At 39.1% G+C, this 17,940-nt stretch overlaps 2 protein-coding genes across 5 annotated transcripts; one reads left to right on the plus strand and one right to left on the minus strand.

The window, feature by feature from the left end:
• Positions 1-4,157: 4,157 nt before the first annotated feature.
• ABHD13 (abhydrolase domain containing 13) lies at positions 4,158-13,374 on the minus strand. 3 transcript variants are annotated; one of them, XM_086880717.1, is made up of 3 exons: positions 13,209-13,325; positions 11,451-11,486; positions 4,158-7,375 (listed from the first exon to the last, which is right to left on the minus strand). In XM_086880717.1, the coding sequence occupies exon 3, from the start codon at positions 7,338-7,340 to the stop codon at positions 6,327-6,329; it is 1,014 nt and encodes a 337-aa protein (XP_086736843.1). In that variant the 5' UTR covers positions 7,341-7,375; positions 11,451-11,486; positions 13,209-13,325; the 3' UTR covers positions 4,158-6,326. The 3 variants fall into 3 exon arrangements, with proteins under 3 accessions (XP_086736843.1, XP_023803941.1, XP_086736844.1); XM_023948173.2 differs by lacking the exon at positions 13,209-13,325 and adding an exon at positions 12,840-12,944; XM_086880718.1 differs by lacking the exon at positions 11,451-11,486 and having other exon boundaries at positions 13,209-13,374.
• On the plus strand, positions 13,260-17,629 carry LIG4 (DNA ligase 4). 2 transcript variants are annotated; one of them, XM_023948157.2, is made up of 2 exons: positions 13,260-13,495; positions 14,027-17,629. In XM_023948157.2, exon 2 carries the CDS (start codon positions 14,041-14,043, stop codon positions 16,777-16,779), a length of 2,739 nt encoding a protein of 912 aa, XP_023803925.2. In that variant the 5' UTR covers positions 13,260-13,495; positions 14,027-14,040; the 3' UTR covers positions 16,780-17,629. The 2 variants fall into 2 exon arrangements, with proteins under 2 accessions (XP_023803925.2, XP_023803930.2); XM_023948162.2 differs by having other exon boundaries at positions 13,289-13,543.
• Positions 17,630-17,940: the final 311 nt, after the last annotated feature.

Genomic DNA, 17,940 nt, shown 5'->3' on the forward strand with positions numbered 1-17,940 from the left:
TCCTCTAGACTTCCTCCAACAGCTCAATGCCCTTCCTGTGCTGAAGAATCAAGAGCTGGATGCAGGGTTCCAGCTGGGGTCTCAGCAGAGCAGAGCAGAGGGGCAGAATCCCCTCTCTGGCCCTGCTGCCCACACTGCTTTGGATGCAGCCCAGGGCACGTTTGGCTTTCTGAGCTGTGGGTGCTCATAGCTGGATCATGTCCAGCCTCTCATCCATCAGCACCACCAAGTCCTTCTCAGCAAGGCTGCTCCAGTATTAGTTCTGCTCCAGTATTAGTTTAGATGTTCATATGCCCTTATGAATGTTTACTGTAATTTAATCAGTACTCGCAAATTCAGAGAAAAATTCAAATACAGTGTTTTGCCTGGTATGAAGGCCTATACCCACCTACTAAGCAAATGAGTATAACATCATGAGACATTCCAAGACACAGTTTGTGTTGCACTTTGTAGCCCAGCTGCTCATTAATTTTCAAGTAAGAAAAAGCAAATGAAAGATTTGTGTTCTCCAGAACAGCACCATGCAAGTAAATTTTAGTGACACAGTTCACAAGACAGTAACCTGCTTCTCATTCAGGGCAATATTCATATAAAGTACCCAAATCTGGAATTGTTCCTGTACTGTCATTTCTTCCTTTACAAAAATTATTTTTTTTTCATTCCAAATTAATAGGTATCTTGAACATAGTGTCCAAATGTACCACACCTACACCCCACACCCACGGCCCTGTTTCCTAGGTACTGGGTTAAAAATGAACTATAAGCCTTGCAGTAATTCAGGAGAGGATACATATTTTGCAGCTTTAGAAAAGACAGCAGTAAGCCCTTATTTTCTGGGTACTTCATATTAACCATGCCAAATGGAACCAGAGGTGATATAGGCTTAGTAATACAATTCTCTGTAAGAAAGTAGAAATTGCTTCAGTCTGAGTATCCCACTCCAAGTATGAATTAACTAGTTAAATTAAATTGTAAAATAATAATAAATTATATAACAAATTAATCAAATAGTATGAATTAACTATAACTCTGAGTGGCATTATAGGATTTAAAACTGACATTTAAAATACTGACAGCATAGATGGCAAGAAAGCATAGTCAGAAACACTTCAAAATACTTTCTAATGGACATGGTATTTATACTGTATCTCAGACAACAGAGAAATTTTGAAATGCAAAATGTGTTAGAAAGCGATGGATAGCTACCACATACCAGTTTTACTTACCAACACTTACTGAAGGTGAGGATACATGACAAAGCTTAGAAACATATTTGTAATATGTTTTTTCCCCTGCTGTAATAGCTTTCCACAAAGGCCACATCTAACAATGCAGATGTCTAGTCCATGTGCTCTGGTTTTACTAAGTGACTGAAAATGATACCTTGGGATTGATCTGTTACCATGCAAACAAAACTACCTCTTCACACACACTGAAGACAAGCCACAAACTAGAACAAGACATTTACAGCACTTTTAATGTATCAATTTATTGCATATGTCAGTACATAAAAATAGAAAAGTGTTTTTTGTAAAATTAACTTTATTGTAAAAACCAACTAGAATGATAATGTAAAACTCTGCCACAATTAGCACATATACAATAACATTTATGCTTTGTCTACAAAACTTAAGAATACTTTATAGGACAGTTTTGCCTTAACTATATATTAAAGAAAAATCAAATTAAAAGCTTGCATCTCATAATCAGTGACTGTTTCTGAATTCAAAACATAAGTTTTATTTAGAACTTCAATATGCTATCTCTATTTACACCTCTGTGGGGTTCTACTCTAAATTATACAAGCAGGATGGCATTGCAAATTATACCTAATGGGATACATCAGGCTGATCCCACTACATGCAAGAGGCACTGATTTTATATTTGGCAGAAGTGCCCCCAGCAAAATCAACTCTCATTAACAAAAATAAAAATGTATTTTTCAAGAATTGACAAAATACAAATGGAGGTACGTCTGCATCTTTTTGCTAACAGAAAAGACCATACCTTGGACTCTCAATTCTGCCTTGCATTCTTCACTGTGAACATCCAACATGACCCAATTATTAGCTTAGAGATGCTGATATGCATATTTTGTATAAATAGTTAATCCTTCTGCCCTTCAGCTGACAGATTGTCCGTAGCCTACCAAATGTATTTGTGCTCTATTTCTAATTTTACCTGAGAAATGGACATGAGGGCAGTTAACCAGTTAATGTTTCTCCAGAACAAAACACAGCTTCTCTCTGCATTTCACAGTTCAGAAACAAATTCTGGGAATGTAAACTTGGGTTAGTAGGAAGCCGCAAGTATTTCCAAGAATTAAAACCACACACACGTGTGCACACACCAGGTTTTATACTTCCTTACAAGGAACTCTACTGCTACAGCTGTTCAACTCCTGATCCCTTCCTGGGAACTTTGTTTTTACTTTTATTTATTTTTTTTAAATTTAATTTCCTCTTAGAAAATTCCTTGAACATATTTAAACTAAGGCTTTCTTATAAACTTGTGAAAAGAACTTGACTTCTTCTCAAATTAGAAATTTGTATCTACAGAACAAATATTTGGGAAACATCTATACACAAATGGATAACTCTTATGGGAAAACATATAACAGTATTAAATAAATGCAACAGTATCATAACACACCATTTGGCAATTTAAAGTTATTATTACTATGTTCATTGCAGTTCAGTTTTTAGCAGCAGATAACTGTGGTTTCTATCACACAGACCATGAAATAAAAACAAGTCTTCACTTGTCAGAACAAGTTTCCTCCCCATTCTTGCTCCCTCCCTCACTTAAAGAATTGTATGCAGAGCAGTGGAATATTTGAATAAAAACACCACTTCTATTTTCCTTCACTGTACTTCCTAACTGTCAGGAAAATTCATCCACAAACACCAGAGGTTTATGTCCAAAAAGGAGACAGAGGAGTCCTTTTACTTTATTCGAATAAAGGGAGAGGCTCTGGTGTTTGTGGGTTAATTTTCCTGACAATAACCAATGCAATGAAAAACAGCATAATAACATTATGTTAATAATAATATAATAACACAAGCACATGTGGCCAACCCATTAAGTGAGAAACAAAACTGTGCATATATGAAAGGTGGAAGAAACCACATAAGTATAAAGGATGCATACATGACAATTGTGCCAACTCACACTCAATACCTGCAAAATTAAAGTTTCATATTTACATCCTGCAGACAATATAGTGAAAATATATGGCTTGATAATAAGTAATGTTTAGATACAGCCCACTTTGGAGAGTTTCACATTGCCATAATCTAACACCACACATTTGACTTTGTCTTAGCAACAGTGTGCTCAAACAGGAATACTTCATTTGTATACAAGTGCCACATAATACTAGGGATATTCTGGGGTTGAGAATTTTGTTTCAGTTGGTGGGAAGTGAGGTTAAATGACATGCTGCTTTAGAAATTAATGCTCTGTGAACCCCACCCCTCTGCCCAATGATATTTAATGTCAAGATATGACAACTTCTAAAGCAATTACTTTCTCCTCATTGTGTCTCCAACAATTAATTTACTCTTTTGGCTTTATAAACTGAATTTCAGAAAAGCAGTATTTGACTGCTAACTTTCCTTCTCTCCCTCCACAGCTATTCTAAAGCAAAGTGAAACAGATGAAAATCTATTCAAGCAGCTCATATCTCACTGTAGAATACATCAGGGAAAGGCAATGATACGTCTATTAACTTCTGATAGTTAAACACAGCCTCATCTCCCAGCCCCCAATCAAACTTCTCCAATACACTTTTCCAAAGTACACCTCTTCCCAAAAGGAAAAAAAAAATATATCACCACTGTAAGGCTGAAAAGATAGTTTTGGTTTCACTCAGACTGAAAAGTATGCTCTATGTTTTCACGTCTATAGATCCACAAAGATGTGTAGTTTTTTTCTATCAACTCTAAGAAAACCTTAATAATAGTATCATGTAAGATACTTACCAGAGAAAGCGGCAACTTCTGGTATGTATATGTTTAAAAAAAACAACAAAACCAAAAAAAAAAACCATGTTTATGAAAAGATGTATCACCCTATCTACAAACTGCTGACAACTATTACCCACATGTATGTAAGAACTATAATTCCATCAGGAGGCATAACCATTAAGGCACCAGTTCACAAAAGCAGTTTTATTCAACCAGAGAACATAAGCACAAGCTTAAAATATGACTGTCCCTCAGGAAACAGATTTTAAGTGTGTGCTGAGATGCTTTTCTGAATCAGGACATGGCAGAAAAGTTTACTTAAAAACTTGATTCAGGGCAACTTTACAGATTGCATGGAAGGTTTTCCAATTTGTTCTTTCCATTAAAAAAAAAATAAAATGATGAGGCAAACTCAGCTGCAGCAGATGAGTAACTAAACCAGCAGAAGAGATCTAAACAGCTCCCACACTCCATTAGAGACTGAGCGAACAGCGCTATGTCTTTGATCCAAGGTTGGAGGAGACCTTCAAAGTCATCTAGTACAATCATCAACCTAACACAACCATAATCACCCCTAAACCATATCCACAAGTGCCACATGCAGATGACTCTTGAACAGTTCCAGAGGTGGTGATTCCACTACCTCCCTGGGCAACTTAGTCTAATGACTAACTACTCTTTCAGTGAAATTTGTAATACCTTATTTGAGCCTTCTTTGATGCAAGGCCATTTTTTCTCATCCTTGCACTTGAAACATGGCAGAAGAGGCTGACCTTCACTTTGCTACATCCTCCTTTCAAGTGGTTGTAGAGCAGTAAGGTCTCCCCTGAGACATCTTTCCTTCAGACTACACACCACCATATCCCTCAGCTGCTCCTCACAGGACCCATGCTCCATACCATTCCCAGCTCTGTTTTCCATCTCTGGCCTTGCTCCAGCACCTCAATATCTTTCTTGTAGTGAAGGGTCCAGAACTGAGCACAGGACATAAGCTGTGGCCTCACTGGTACGGAGCATAGGAGCACAGTCACTGCCCTTCCCCTGCTGGCCACACCATTGCTGATACAGATCAAGATGCCACTGGCCTTCTTGACCACTTGGACACACTCTGGGCTTATATCCAAGCAGCTTTTGGCTAGCACCTCCAAGTCTCTTTTCTGCTGACCAGCTTTCAAGCCATTCTTTCCCCAGCCTGTAGTGCTGCATGGGGTTGTTGTGACCCAAGCACAGGACCCAGCCTTTTGTCTTGCTGAACCTCATGCAGCTGGTCTTGGCTTGTTGCTCCAGTCAATCAGTATCTGCAGAGCCTTCCTACCCTCAATGATATGACCATCTAGGACTATCTGGACTTTTTCATTATCCTTACTGTAACAATTGTACACATTTATCTCTAATCATGTGATCACTTGTAATTATTCAAATTTGTTTCTTTAGGAAGTATAAATAAAGGGCACAAACATTTACCTATGCCAGCATAAAAGTCTGAACACAAAACCTACTTTTACCTTGTATGACCACCCATTTTGCCTTAAGAAATACAACCTCAAATGCACAAGCAGACTAGTCCTAACAAATAGTTTACCTGTACATTATTGAGAAGAGCTTGAGGCAGAAAGGAGCTTAGATGGCACTGATCTCTTTCAGAAAAAATTACTTCTCTTTTCTATAGAGAAATTGCCTGGGTAAAATCCTGAAGTCACGATGTTAGGCACATACAACTTTCTGTGCACTATTATAATACAAATAGTAAATGAAAATAAGAATCTTTTCATCTTCAGCTGCAGTTTGCATAACCATAAAACCAGTAATAACCCAGGACAGTATACTTGCAAGTATACTCTACCATTTATGTTATTTTATATTATTTAGCACATTAAAGACTTCCCACTTTGCATAATATAAAATTTCAAGAAATTAAACACTAATCTCATGCATGGCACACTTTAAATAAACTCTAAGAGAAGCAACAAATCATTGTGCTAACCATGGCTGTCCAAAAAGCTCACACATACAGCAGTGAATACCAAAGAGCCTCCCGTTGTTCTAAATACATTCTGTACTACTTTTGTAGCAAGTTTCTTTAATAGCATCTGTTGTACATATCAAACAAATGGAATATATGGACAGAGATACCAAAAAAGTATGAGAAAGACATAAAATGGTTCATTTACAATGCTGCAAATGTAAAAGTTATCTGGAACACCTTAATAAAATATCAGACCTTTCAAAGTTTAATTTCACTCTTTAGGCAAGTACAAGCATGACATACATTTAAGAACAGACATTCTTTTACCACTTATCACAAATCAAGGTACAGTGCAGGTACTTGCCCCACCCCATCCCAAAGAAGAATATCAATTATATTATTGTTACGTTAGATGACGTTTTCGCCATTTCTTCAGGGGAGTGACTCTTTATTACTTCTTTGATGAACTGTTCAAGTGCAGTGAAATAACCCTGGCACTGCCAAGTGTCATTGTGAGTTCCATCAGGAAATATTGCCAATCTCTTAGTCCGAGCTGGGGATAATTCATAAAGTTGCTTCATCATAACTGGTGGAATTAACTGGTCAGACAACCCAGAGATGAAGAGAGAAGGCATTCTGCACTGAGAGATTTTTCTGTAGGATAGAAATTTATTTTTGTAGCACCATAATGGAAGATATCTCATCGGAAAGAAAGAGAACAAAGTGCTGGCCATGTATGGGATGCTAAGAAAGGTGTTCTCCACCACGATGGCAGAAATCCTATGGGAATTTTCAGAAGCTAAGTGAATAGCTACTGCTCCCCCCAAGGAACGGCCAAAAAGAAAAATTTTCGTTTTATCAAGATCAGACCGACTCATCACATAGTCTAAGACAGCCTCAGAATCTAAGTACAAGCCTTCTTCACTTGCTTCTCCTTCGCTTTTGCCATACCCTCTATAATCGACCAGAATTAAGTTTACTTTCAGGTTTACCAGCATTAACAAAGCATTTGGCAACCTGTGGCCAATGTTGCCTGCATTCCCGTGAAAGTAAATGATGGTTGGAGAATACGCTGCATTGTCCCCTGTGTATCTCAGCAGAATAAGATTGAGAAGAACTCCATCTTTGGTTTTGATGAAGATGTTTTCATGTGGTATACCAGTAGGCATAGGAACATAAAGGCGTGATGAAGAGGGCTGTTCAGGAAAGTAAAGCAGAACATCCTGGAATTTATATAATATACCCGCTATGGATACAAATATTAATATAAGGAGTATAATGCCTCCATACAAGTGAAAAGTCACTATCAAGGGCAGAAGACAAATACGGCAGAGACTCCAAGACCAGGAAGCCAAAGCTAGTAGCCATCTTTTAACAAAGGTCCAAAGCATCCATGATTTTTCCATTGTAGAAGTCAGTGATCTTTTACTCCAAGTAAATCCTGTAAAAGAACCCAAATGTATACATATAAATACAGGAAAAAGAAAAAGGTGGCAATTTAAGCATTTTAACTTGCAGACGATTAATGGCAAGTCAATGTATTGGAGCATTAACATAAAATTTGGTGGCAAATTCCCCTTGAACTTTTGGAAACCATTTGGCTCTGTAAAACAAGCAGAAATGCAATCATAAGGAAAGGATTTAGAACTCTTCAAAACCCCATTTACAGTATTTCTGCAGGCAGTCCATTAGCAGCACTAGAAGACTGGTTGACCAAGACCACAGTAACTTCTGCTTTCCTTCAGACTTTCCTACTAAGCAAGAGAATAACCATACAGACTATGCCACCAGTTTGTCACAGCTGCTCATATAAGTAACTCTAGAATTCAGAGAACACAAACAAAAATAGCCCTCATTTCTAAGTTGCTAAGTAGCATGCTGTAAGCCTGTGCACGTCACTCTGCAGCCAGCAGAGGCTCACTATACATCCCAGCAGTGCTATGGGTTAGTGGCTGCCTTTCAGCATCTCAATCAACTGAGCCACACCTGAACTGCTCAGAAGAGAGTGACTCCTCTCTACTCAGATACCACATTGTATTTACCATTATGACAGGTTTTTTTTGCTGTATTTTGATTGCTTTTAATTTATAACAATCATTTTCCACTATCAGATCAATAATCTGCATTAAGTCTTTATCTGCATGGAAGATTTTATCATCATGCAAGACCACTGAAAACAGTCAGTTAACTACATTTTTTTCTGGTCAATGAAAAGCACTGCTGAAGATGCCAAACATGAAAACAGACTCATGACAAAAACACACACACAGCATAAAATGAAGAGAGTGATGTTAATGACAGTGGATTAAACCTTCTTTCCAAAAGTTACATCTCCCAGCATCCATACAAAATCTTGCATACAAGATGAACACTCCTGGTTCATATGGAAACAGACAAAAACTGACAAACCTACACAAAAATTACAGTAACCATTCAGTCACCACTGAATTGAATAATCACACTACCTGGAAGGGACAACACAAAGTTACTTGTTTGAGAAGACTGAGCTATATAGCAGATAATAGTTACACTTCGGACACAAAGTTATAATTTCCTAAAACGACATTGCAAAGCAATAATCTGAATTCAAACTCCAAAGTGGAGTTTGACATGCAGAGATTCATTCAAGCATTTCATGCCAGCCATCTTGGTAGGCTTGAGTGATAAAACGTAATCTCTGCAGCTACAACCTTTGCATTCCACAGATATAAGCACCCAATCTGACCAGGAAAAACTGGCATCTCCATTTTATACAAAAATTATAAATAAATCAGAAAAATAAATGTCACATCTTAAGATTCATGTAATAACCAATGTTACAGCTTTTATATAGTATACCTACTCCAAATACATAAAACTGGTGAAATATAAAATAGTCTAAAAGATCAGTTATCTCAACTTTGTTCTCTTATATTATTTATAAGTTCATGTTTATTGTCCATATCCAAGTATGTACAAATACTGTCTAAACGAAGATTTAATTCTTGTGATCCATTTCCCTTGAAAAGAACTCAAAATTCTTAGAAGACATATAAAGTAGCTACTTAAATTTCTAAGAGAACTTCCTAAAGAAGTTAACATTTAAGAAGTTTACATTTCCTGCATTACATTTCAAGACTATAAGAACATTGATAATGAGACAATAAAACCATTCTCCTTACCTACGCTATTCAACATTTTGCTGACTGTCTTTCTCGACAATACATTCACAAGAGACACACACTGTTTAACAAAACTACTAAGAGACAAAGAATTAATAAAAATCTCACTTCAAGTGATAAAGTTTTGCAATGACTACCCCACATACACTAAGGATTATTATTTGGAGACTGAAACCCATAACTGATTTTATAAGCCATGTTAGCTTCATGAGAAGGGCACCATTTCTATCTTTATTTCAGCAAGCAAATATTATCAAAATATTATACTACTGAGATAGCACTACTGTGTGATTACTTCTGATATATGCACACACACACACACATATATATATATATATACATACAGGTATATACAAATATTTGGCTACTGGAATTGTAAAGCCAATACACCTTATAACTAAAGCTCAACATACAGTAAGTAGTTAACAGGAAGAGCAAACTGCACAGCCACAAATGTTTCATGCTCACTACAGATTTAAATAAAGCTGACAACTCTGCAATACTGAACAATTGCATTACTGCTCAAGTTTTTTTTCCCAGCTCTGTGAAACTTCACCGGTTCCATTCATTTCCAGACCTTCACATCTTGTTGCAAGATTTATTAGCTAGGAAATGAAGATAAAAATTTTTCCTAGGTTCCTCCCCACCTTTCAATACCAATTAAAAGATCGCTAGAGCAGAAAAGGATGATTTCTCAAACAAGCATACAGGCCTAGAAGAGACTCTAATCCAAATCAATAAAATCTCATTCCCAATGAAGCTACAACCCACACTTTCTATGGCACTCAAAGCAACAGACCTTCCACAAACTACCTTGGACAGCAGAAGATGATAGAAACAGACTAGAATTTCCACTTCAAGGACAGAAATAAAAGGGGTAAGCTAATAAAGTAATATTCAGTGAGCAGTAAGGTCAGCACTTTTTGAAGTGTATGAGAATTGAGACCGTTCAACACACTGCAAAACAACACACACACAAAAGTCTTTTCTTGGTGTTTATTTCCCACTCCAGGTGTACTGGATAGGAAGTTGTAACTCTTTCAGGCAGTTTACAGTATTACATCTTACGATGTAAATACTCTGTCATGAATTGTGAAGAACATGCATTTCATCTTCTGTTGCATTTTCTCTTGCATCTCTGATTTTGTGACTAGTAGGGGCCAGAATAATCTGGAAAAGGTATGAGTGGGAGAACAGTATATTTAGACTTTGATGTCTGATGTGGTCAACTTGAGAAACAGAGCAGACCCACCAACCCACCACCTGGACAAACCTGATCCTCTCTCTAGAAAAGACTGCTTCTGTTCCTAGACTACAACGACCAGTCACGGACTTGCCCCATAACTGTCTGAGGTCCCAGTTATATCAAGAAGCATTCACCCCTTTAAGTTCTTGGAGGGCATTCTTGCTTCACTAAAAAATATCTTTTTTTGGTAGAATTATTTTATTACAGCACTGTATTTCATGTAATTGTTGTAATTTTGAAAACAAGTTTTTCCTATAACAAAGAGTCACATCCTATTTTACAGCATTCACACTATTTCATAATCACTGATTATTTAAGTTAAGTAAAAGGCCAGGTAAAGAAGCATAAGGTCATTAAAAAAACCTGTTTCCTCTGATAATGTGCATTAGAAAGGCTAGCCTTTGGGAATCCTGATACTTCTGGCAAGTAATTATTTGGTGATGCTCGTAAGCTTAAAAGACAAGCAGAAGACAGCACTGAAATACTAAGCTTTACTGTGGAAACCATCGCCACACAGGAAATGCAGCCCAACTCAGTCTTAAGACCTAATGAAAGTAAGACTTAGCCAGACTGCTGTTGCACCTTTGGCTTAAACTGCCATGGAACTGTATTATCACTTAAAACAGAAAGGAAATTTGGAAGCAGTGAGTTTCAGCTTTGTGGTGGCATATACACATGTTGATATACACACACACACTCTGTATCTATACATCTTCACTGCTGAATCCACAGCCTAGGAACTATTGCAGACCTTTATATTCTATCAGATGAGCTACAAATCCCAAAATTAGGTAGCTACTGAAAATACAAATCACACACAACAATTAAAATTTTGAGGAAAAAATAGCCTTCTTTATGATTGAGGCGTTTTAACAATATTCTATTTTGCCCTGATGCTATTTTAAAATGGTTAACACCATTATCAACTGAAAGAATAACAAAAACTCAAGTGTATATTTAATGAACTAGGGAACAATTTCTGGTTCATTTTGAATGCCAGATGAAATTACTCTTGTATCTGCCACAGGTTCTGTTGTTTTGTCTCTGTCTACATTTTCAATATTAAACATAAAATTTTTCAAACACCAATCATATCATAAAACATTTACCTTTAGATGTGATGATTTCCCAGGCTTCATCTCTGCCTGAAAAACAATTCCATTTATGAATTTTGAGTAAAATTGTTTTGAATTACACATTTAATTTACTCTTTATCTTATTACTTGAAAGAAGATTTAGAAGTGGTAAGATCCAAACCCCCTAGAAGTTACAACTGCTTCACTAGTGAAACTGTGCATCTCATGCTCCTTCTATCAAGCTGAATGCTTGTTTGAAACATTGGATGACCCTGAAAACATCTTATAATGAAGTTCAAGAAACACAATGAAATGTCCTGGGCTATATACACAACACAGAGTATATGAAAATACTGTAAAATTATAATAATAATGTTCATATATAATTGTAATATATTTAATAATAACATAGCGTACATACACAGTGAATAAAAACAAATATTACATTCTCTTTTAAAAACTAACTTTTAGCGCCTAAGTAGTATTAAAGTTGGTCCTAAGAATCACAATCAGGTGTTTAATGGCTGCTTCCTCTTTAAAGAGCTTTAAAAAAACGTTAAGTCTCAACACTCACTCCAAATCCTTTGGATTTCAAAACAAACAAAATCAAATATTTCTCTGTGTTCTTAAGAAATATCGAATTACATCTGTCTCCACTTCCTTTTCCTAGACTCTAACTTCTCCAGATACAGACAAAATTTGCACAAGAGGTACACTGACCATATTTATTCAGAAGACATCCGTAAGTAGAAATATTAGGCCCTCAACTATAAAAAGCTAGTTTCACACGGGGAAACTATGGGAACACATGGGAACAAAACCGACAAGCTTAGTAAAGACCAGAATAATGCACTTTCCTAGTATTAAAATCCTACAGAGAAGCACACTTAAAAAACAAAAAAATAAAAAAAAAAAAGGAAAACAACAGCAAAGTAGCTACTCCTAAGAAAACAAAAAGTACATTAAGAGTACCTAGAGTAAGTGAAGCGTCACACATTTCATGGCTCTGGCTTTAAAATTAACCAGACACTTGTCCTACTTATTTCAAGCAGCCAGCATCCACAGCATCAAGTCGTACACATTGACAGCAGAAGATGCTTTCCCCTTAACTCTCGTGCCCACTCCTCCCAACACACGAATGGTACAAAAAGTATCATCATAACTCAATGTCTTGAATTACGATGATACTGCGTAAAGAAACCAAACAAACTCAAACAACATCAAACCAAAACAACAACAAACCAAGGCTGGCTATACTTTAACTTGGAACCTTAACTTTCTAGGGACCATAGGCTCCTAAAACATAATGATTTCCAAGCTTGTTAAATTGCTCCCTTTTTGACTGAAGCGAAACACCCAGCTCAGCCTTTTCAAAACAAACACTTGGCCCATTAAGAACACTACAGCTACCATCAGCCCCACCTTCTACAAGCACCCATTTGCAAGAATTCTTCCATCTGGCAGTAGAGACAAACGAAACACCGGAGCGAGACCTTGCTGCCAAGAAGCGTAAGATCTCCCGGGGCTTCGCAGGAAGTCACCTGCAGGAACTTTTTATCGGCGCTGTCAGGGGAGCAGCTCCTGGACACGGGAGCCGCACACCGCCGGGACAATGTCCCTCCTGCCTCCGCCCCAGGGAAGAGCCGCCTTTAGCCCCGGCGAGACCCCAGACCGAACCCCAAAGGCGCCGGCCGCCCCCGCCGCCCCGGCTCCCCCCGGCCCGCCGCGGCCTCAGGGGCCGGGCCCGCCCCCTCCCGTGCCGCGGCGGGGCCGAGGCGCCGCCAGACCCACCCGCCGCATCCTCCCGGGCGCCCGCCGCCGCTGCCTCGGGCCAGCGCAGACCCCGACGCGCAACTTCAACCGCCGCTCCTTCCTCCCGAGGCAGGAAGTCACCGCAGCCGCGGTTCCGCTTCCAGGGCACGGCCCGGCCGCTCTCCCTTCTCTCCCCGCCTTTCCCCGCCCCGGGCTCCGCCGCCGTTCCCCGCCCCGGCCCGGGGGCGGAGCGCGGAGCGCGGCGGCGCCGGGCCGGCCCTCCTCTTCCGGGGCGGTGGGAGGCCGGCGTCAGCCCGGCTCCGCAGGTAGCCGTGGGTCCCCCCTGGCGCGGCCGTTCCCCCGTGCTCCCGGAGGTCGGTCCGTGCGGAGCGGGAGGTGTCCGCTGCCCCGCGCTGCGGCCGTGGCAGCGCCGTGCCGGGGGATGTGGGGTGGCCGGGGCGGGCCCTCTCCGGCCCCCTTGGACACCGCTCCCTGCGCCGGGGAACAGGGGCCGAGGCGGGAGGTGTCGGGGGCAGGCTGCGTTCTCGGGGAAGGTGGAGGGAAATCGGTCTCCGGGCACTGAAAGCTCCCGCCTGGGCAGCAGCGAGGGGAGCGCGGTGCCTTGTCTTGCCGTGCAGACCTTTGTCTAGGTGATGCCAGTGTTTCGGTGTCGCAGCTGAGTTTGACCCTTAAATGAGGAATCAGCTAGTGATCTTTAAGCTAGTGGTTAGATCTTAGGTAGAAAAATGAGTAAAAATGTAAATCCTAATTAGAGATGTCTTGTTTTTGTTTTTTTTTAAAACGAAATAACGTGCTGGCATTTCGTTTATAAATACATAATTTTGTTTTGTTCCCAGTGAAAAACAGACTGATGGCTTCTGCACCTGTTTCGCAGCCTCCTCCTAAAAAAACAGTGGCCTCTCATGTGCCTTTTGCACATCTGTGTTCTACTCTGGAGCAAATACAGAAGTGCAAATCTCGTCCAGAGAAAACCAAGTATTTCAAGGTTTTTCTGGAATCCTGGAGGAAGTTCCATGATGCGCTTCATCAAAAAGAGAAGGATGTCACAGATTCCTTTTACCCGGCTATGCGACTTATTCTCCCACAGTTGGAAAGAGAGAGGATGGCATATGGAATTAAAGAAACCATGCTTGCAAAGCTCTATATTGAACTGCTTAATTTACCAAAAGATGGAAAAGATGCTGCAAAGCTTTTAAATTACAGAACACCTACAGGCTCACGTGGAGATGCTGGAGATTTTGCCATGATCGCATACTTTGTGCTAAAACCTAGGAGCCCAAAACAAGGCAGACTAACAATAGAACAAGTCAATGAACATTTAGATGCAATAGCTAATAACAATGCTGCTAAAAACAAGGGTCAGTTAAAGAAAAGTCTTCTTCAGTTAATTACCCAGAGCACAGCACTGGAACAAAAATGGCTAATCCGAATGATTATAAAGGATCTAAAGCTTGGTGTTAGTCAACAAACTATATTTTCCATTTTTCATCCTGATGCTGCTGAATTGCACAATGTTACTACCGATTTGGAAAAAGTTTGCAGACAACTGCATGATCCCTCTGTCTCACTTAGTGATGTTTCTATCATGTTGTTCTCTGCCTTTAAACCAATGCTTGCTGCTATTGCAGATGTCCAGCAAATTGAGAAACAAATGAGTAACCAGACATTCTACATAGAAACTAAGCTGGATGGTGAACGTATGCAGATGCACAAAGATGGGGATGTGTACAAGTATTTTTCCCGAAATGGGTTTGACTATACTCAGCAGTTTGGTGCTTCACCCCTAGAAGGTTCATTAACGCCATTTATTCATAATGTATTTAAGAGCAATATACAAAATTGCATTCTTGATGGTGAAATGATGGCTTACAATCCTGAGACACAAACTTTTATGCAAAAAGGAAACAAATTTGACATAAAAAGAATGGTGGAGGACTCTGATCTGCAGACCTGCTTCTGTGTATTTGATGTATTGATGGTTAATGATCAGAAGTTGGGCCATGAAGTACTGAGCAAAAGATATGAAATTTTAAATAGTGTATTTACCCCGGTAAAGGGCAGGATACATGTTGTCCATAAGAGAAATGCCAGAACAAGGAAAGAAGTAATTGATGCTTTAAATGAAGCAATAGATAACAGAGAGGAAGGAATTATGGTGAAAGATCCCATGTCCACCTACAAGCCTGACAAACGTGGGGAAGGCTGGTTAAAAATCAAGCCAGAATATGTCAATGGACTGATGGATGAACTGGACCTTTTAATTGTTGGTGGTTACTGGGGGAAGGGGTCTCGTGGTGGAATGATGTCTCATTTCCTATGTGCTGTTGCGGAGACGCCCCCTCCAAATGAAAAACCGACCATTTTCCACTCCATTTGTCGTGTTGGCTCTGGCTATACCATGAAAGAGTTGTATGATCTAGGCTTGAAACTGGCTAAACACTGGAAGCCCTACCATAGGAAGAACCCTCCTGGTAACATTTTGTGTGGAACTGAAAAACCTGAAATGTACATTGAACCTTGCAACTCTGTCATAGTTCAGATCAAGGCAGCTGAGATTGTTGAGAGCGATATGTACAAAACTGACTGTACTTTGAGATTCCCCCGAATTGAGAAAATAAGGGAAGACAAAGAATGGTACGAGTGCATGACTTCAGACATGTTAGAGGACCTCAGGAGCAAAGCACAAGGAAAGCTGGCATCTAAGCACCTTCCTATAGATGAGTATGATGAGCCACATGAGAAAAAAAGGAAAACTGTTTCAAAGGTGAGGAAGGTAATTGGAATAGCCGAGCAATTTAAAGCTCCTGATCTTTCTAGTGTAAGCAAGGTTTCAAATATATTTGAAGATGTTGAGTTTTGTGTTATGACAGGAACGGGAAAATACTCAAAGACTGAGCTGGAAAGCAGAATAGCCCAATGTGGTGGCAGTGTGGTACAGAACCCGGGGCCGGAGACATACTGTGTCATTGTAGGAGCTGAGAATGTCAGAGTGAAAAACATCATTGCTTCCAACAAATACGATGTGGTGAGGGCAGAGTGGCTCCTTCAGTGTTTTCAAACCAAAATGCTGGTGCCTTGGCAACCAGCCTTTATGATTCACATGTCTCCTGACACAAGAGAACATTTTGCTCGTGAGTATGATTGTTATGGAGACAGTTACACAGCAAACACAGATGTTGCGCAGCTCAAGGAGGTATTCTCAAGAATGAAAGACAATAAGGCAATGCCTGTGGACTTGATTGCAGAGCTGGAAGAACGTTATTGGTGGAACAATTGTCAGCTTGGCATATTCAGAGGAAGCACTGTTTATGTGGACTGTTATGCTGTTGTTAATGAGCCCGAAAGCAAAATCCCTGGAACCACACTATCAATTAGAGCTTTGGAGCTCCGTTTTTATGGTGCAAAAGTAGTTTCTCACCTTGAAGAGGGTGTCTCCCATGTTGTTGTAGGAGAAGATCATTCACGGGTAGAAGAGATGAAAGTGCTCAGGAGGACATTTGGGAAGAAATTTAAAATTGTATCTGAGCTGTGGGTAGCACACTCAGTAGAGGAAGGAGTTGCAGAGAATGAATATCAGTACTTAGTTTAAAGCAGTTTTTAAGATTTGAGCAAAGGCATGATTTGATGCGGATTTTATGAGGTTGTCCTAAAATTTTTGTGTGACTTCATGTCTGTTTAAAGCTGGCTCTGGCTGAAGAACAACACTGAATTGCTGAAATCAGAGGAAGGCTTTTAATTTTATTGTTGCGGAAGCACAGGGATGCTAAGCTATGCTGAAGGGAAAAAAAATCACCACAAGATAAATAATTTAAACCTTTTAATCCACAAACAGATCTTGGGAGAGGTCTAAAATTTTACATAAATAAAATATGTCTGAAACTGGCTAGTTTTTTCTAGCTTTAATAATGCTTGCCTTGATTGTTCAAAGTGGGGACACTAATTTATTATTTTATGGGGATTCTGCTATTTATCTATTGTCATTTTACAGTCACATACATGTTTTTGTGGACTTGTTTCGTATGCATTCCATATGGTAGAGAATTCAGTAATTTATAAACTTCATCTGGACTTTTTAAATTTGCTTACATTGGTTTTAGCATTAAGCACCACACGGCTTTGGAAGCACTTTGATTTTAGACTATTGTGTGGATCCCATGTTTCTTTGTGTAAATAGCCTTTGTACAAAACACCTAACTTTTCATTGAGTTGATAATGAATTAATAATGACCTATATATGTAATACAAATCAATTACTTAAAAATTGTAATAATCACCAGTGCTCATTACAGTTTAACAGTGAATTGTGACAGGACTAGGCTTTTACAATTAACCAGTTTATCTTTTAAGAATAAACTTCTTAAGTTATTGTAGGATAGTTTCCAAATATCCAGTTCAATGTATATTTTTCCAATTACTAAATAAAATCTATTTTTAAAGTGTGCCTGGTATTTATTTTAGTAAGCAGTCACTTTGGAAAAGCACAAAATTTCTTATTTTACTGTTAGATAATTCATGCACTAACTTTGAAGGGAGAAAGGTTGAGGCCTTGTATTTTATTATGTCAACGTTGGTATCAAACATAAATGAAGTTAGGCAGACCATACAGAGTCAGTTTTTAGCTGACCTCTTTCTTAAATGCTCTCCATGGTCATGTTCAATGTTCATGCAAAAGTTCCTGTAAAAAGAATTGGGAAATATTATATTAAAGGTTAATTTGAAGGACTGTATTGATATCTTTTAGTGTATTAGT

Source organism: Cyanistes caeruleus, chromosome 3, assembly GCF_971803275.1.
Source record: "Cyanistes caeruleus chromosome 3, bCyaCae1.hap1.1, whole genome shotgun sequence".
NCBI classification, from domain to species: domain Eukaryota; kingdom Metazoa; phylum Chordata; class Aves; order Passeriformes; family Paridae; genus Cyanistes; species Cyanistes caeruleus.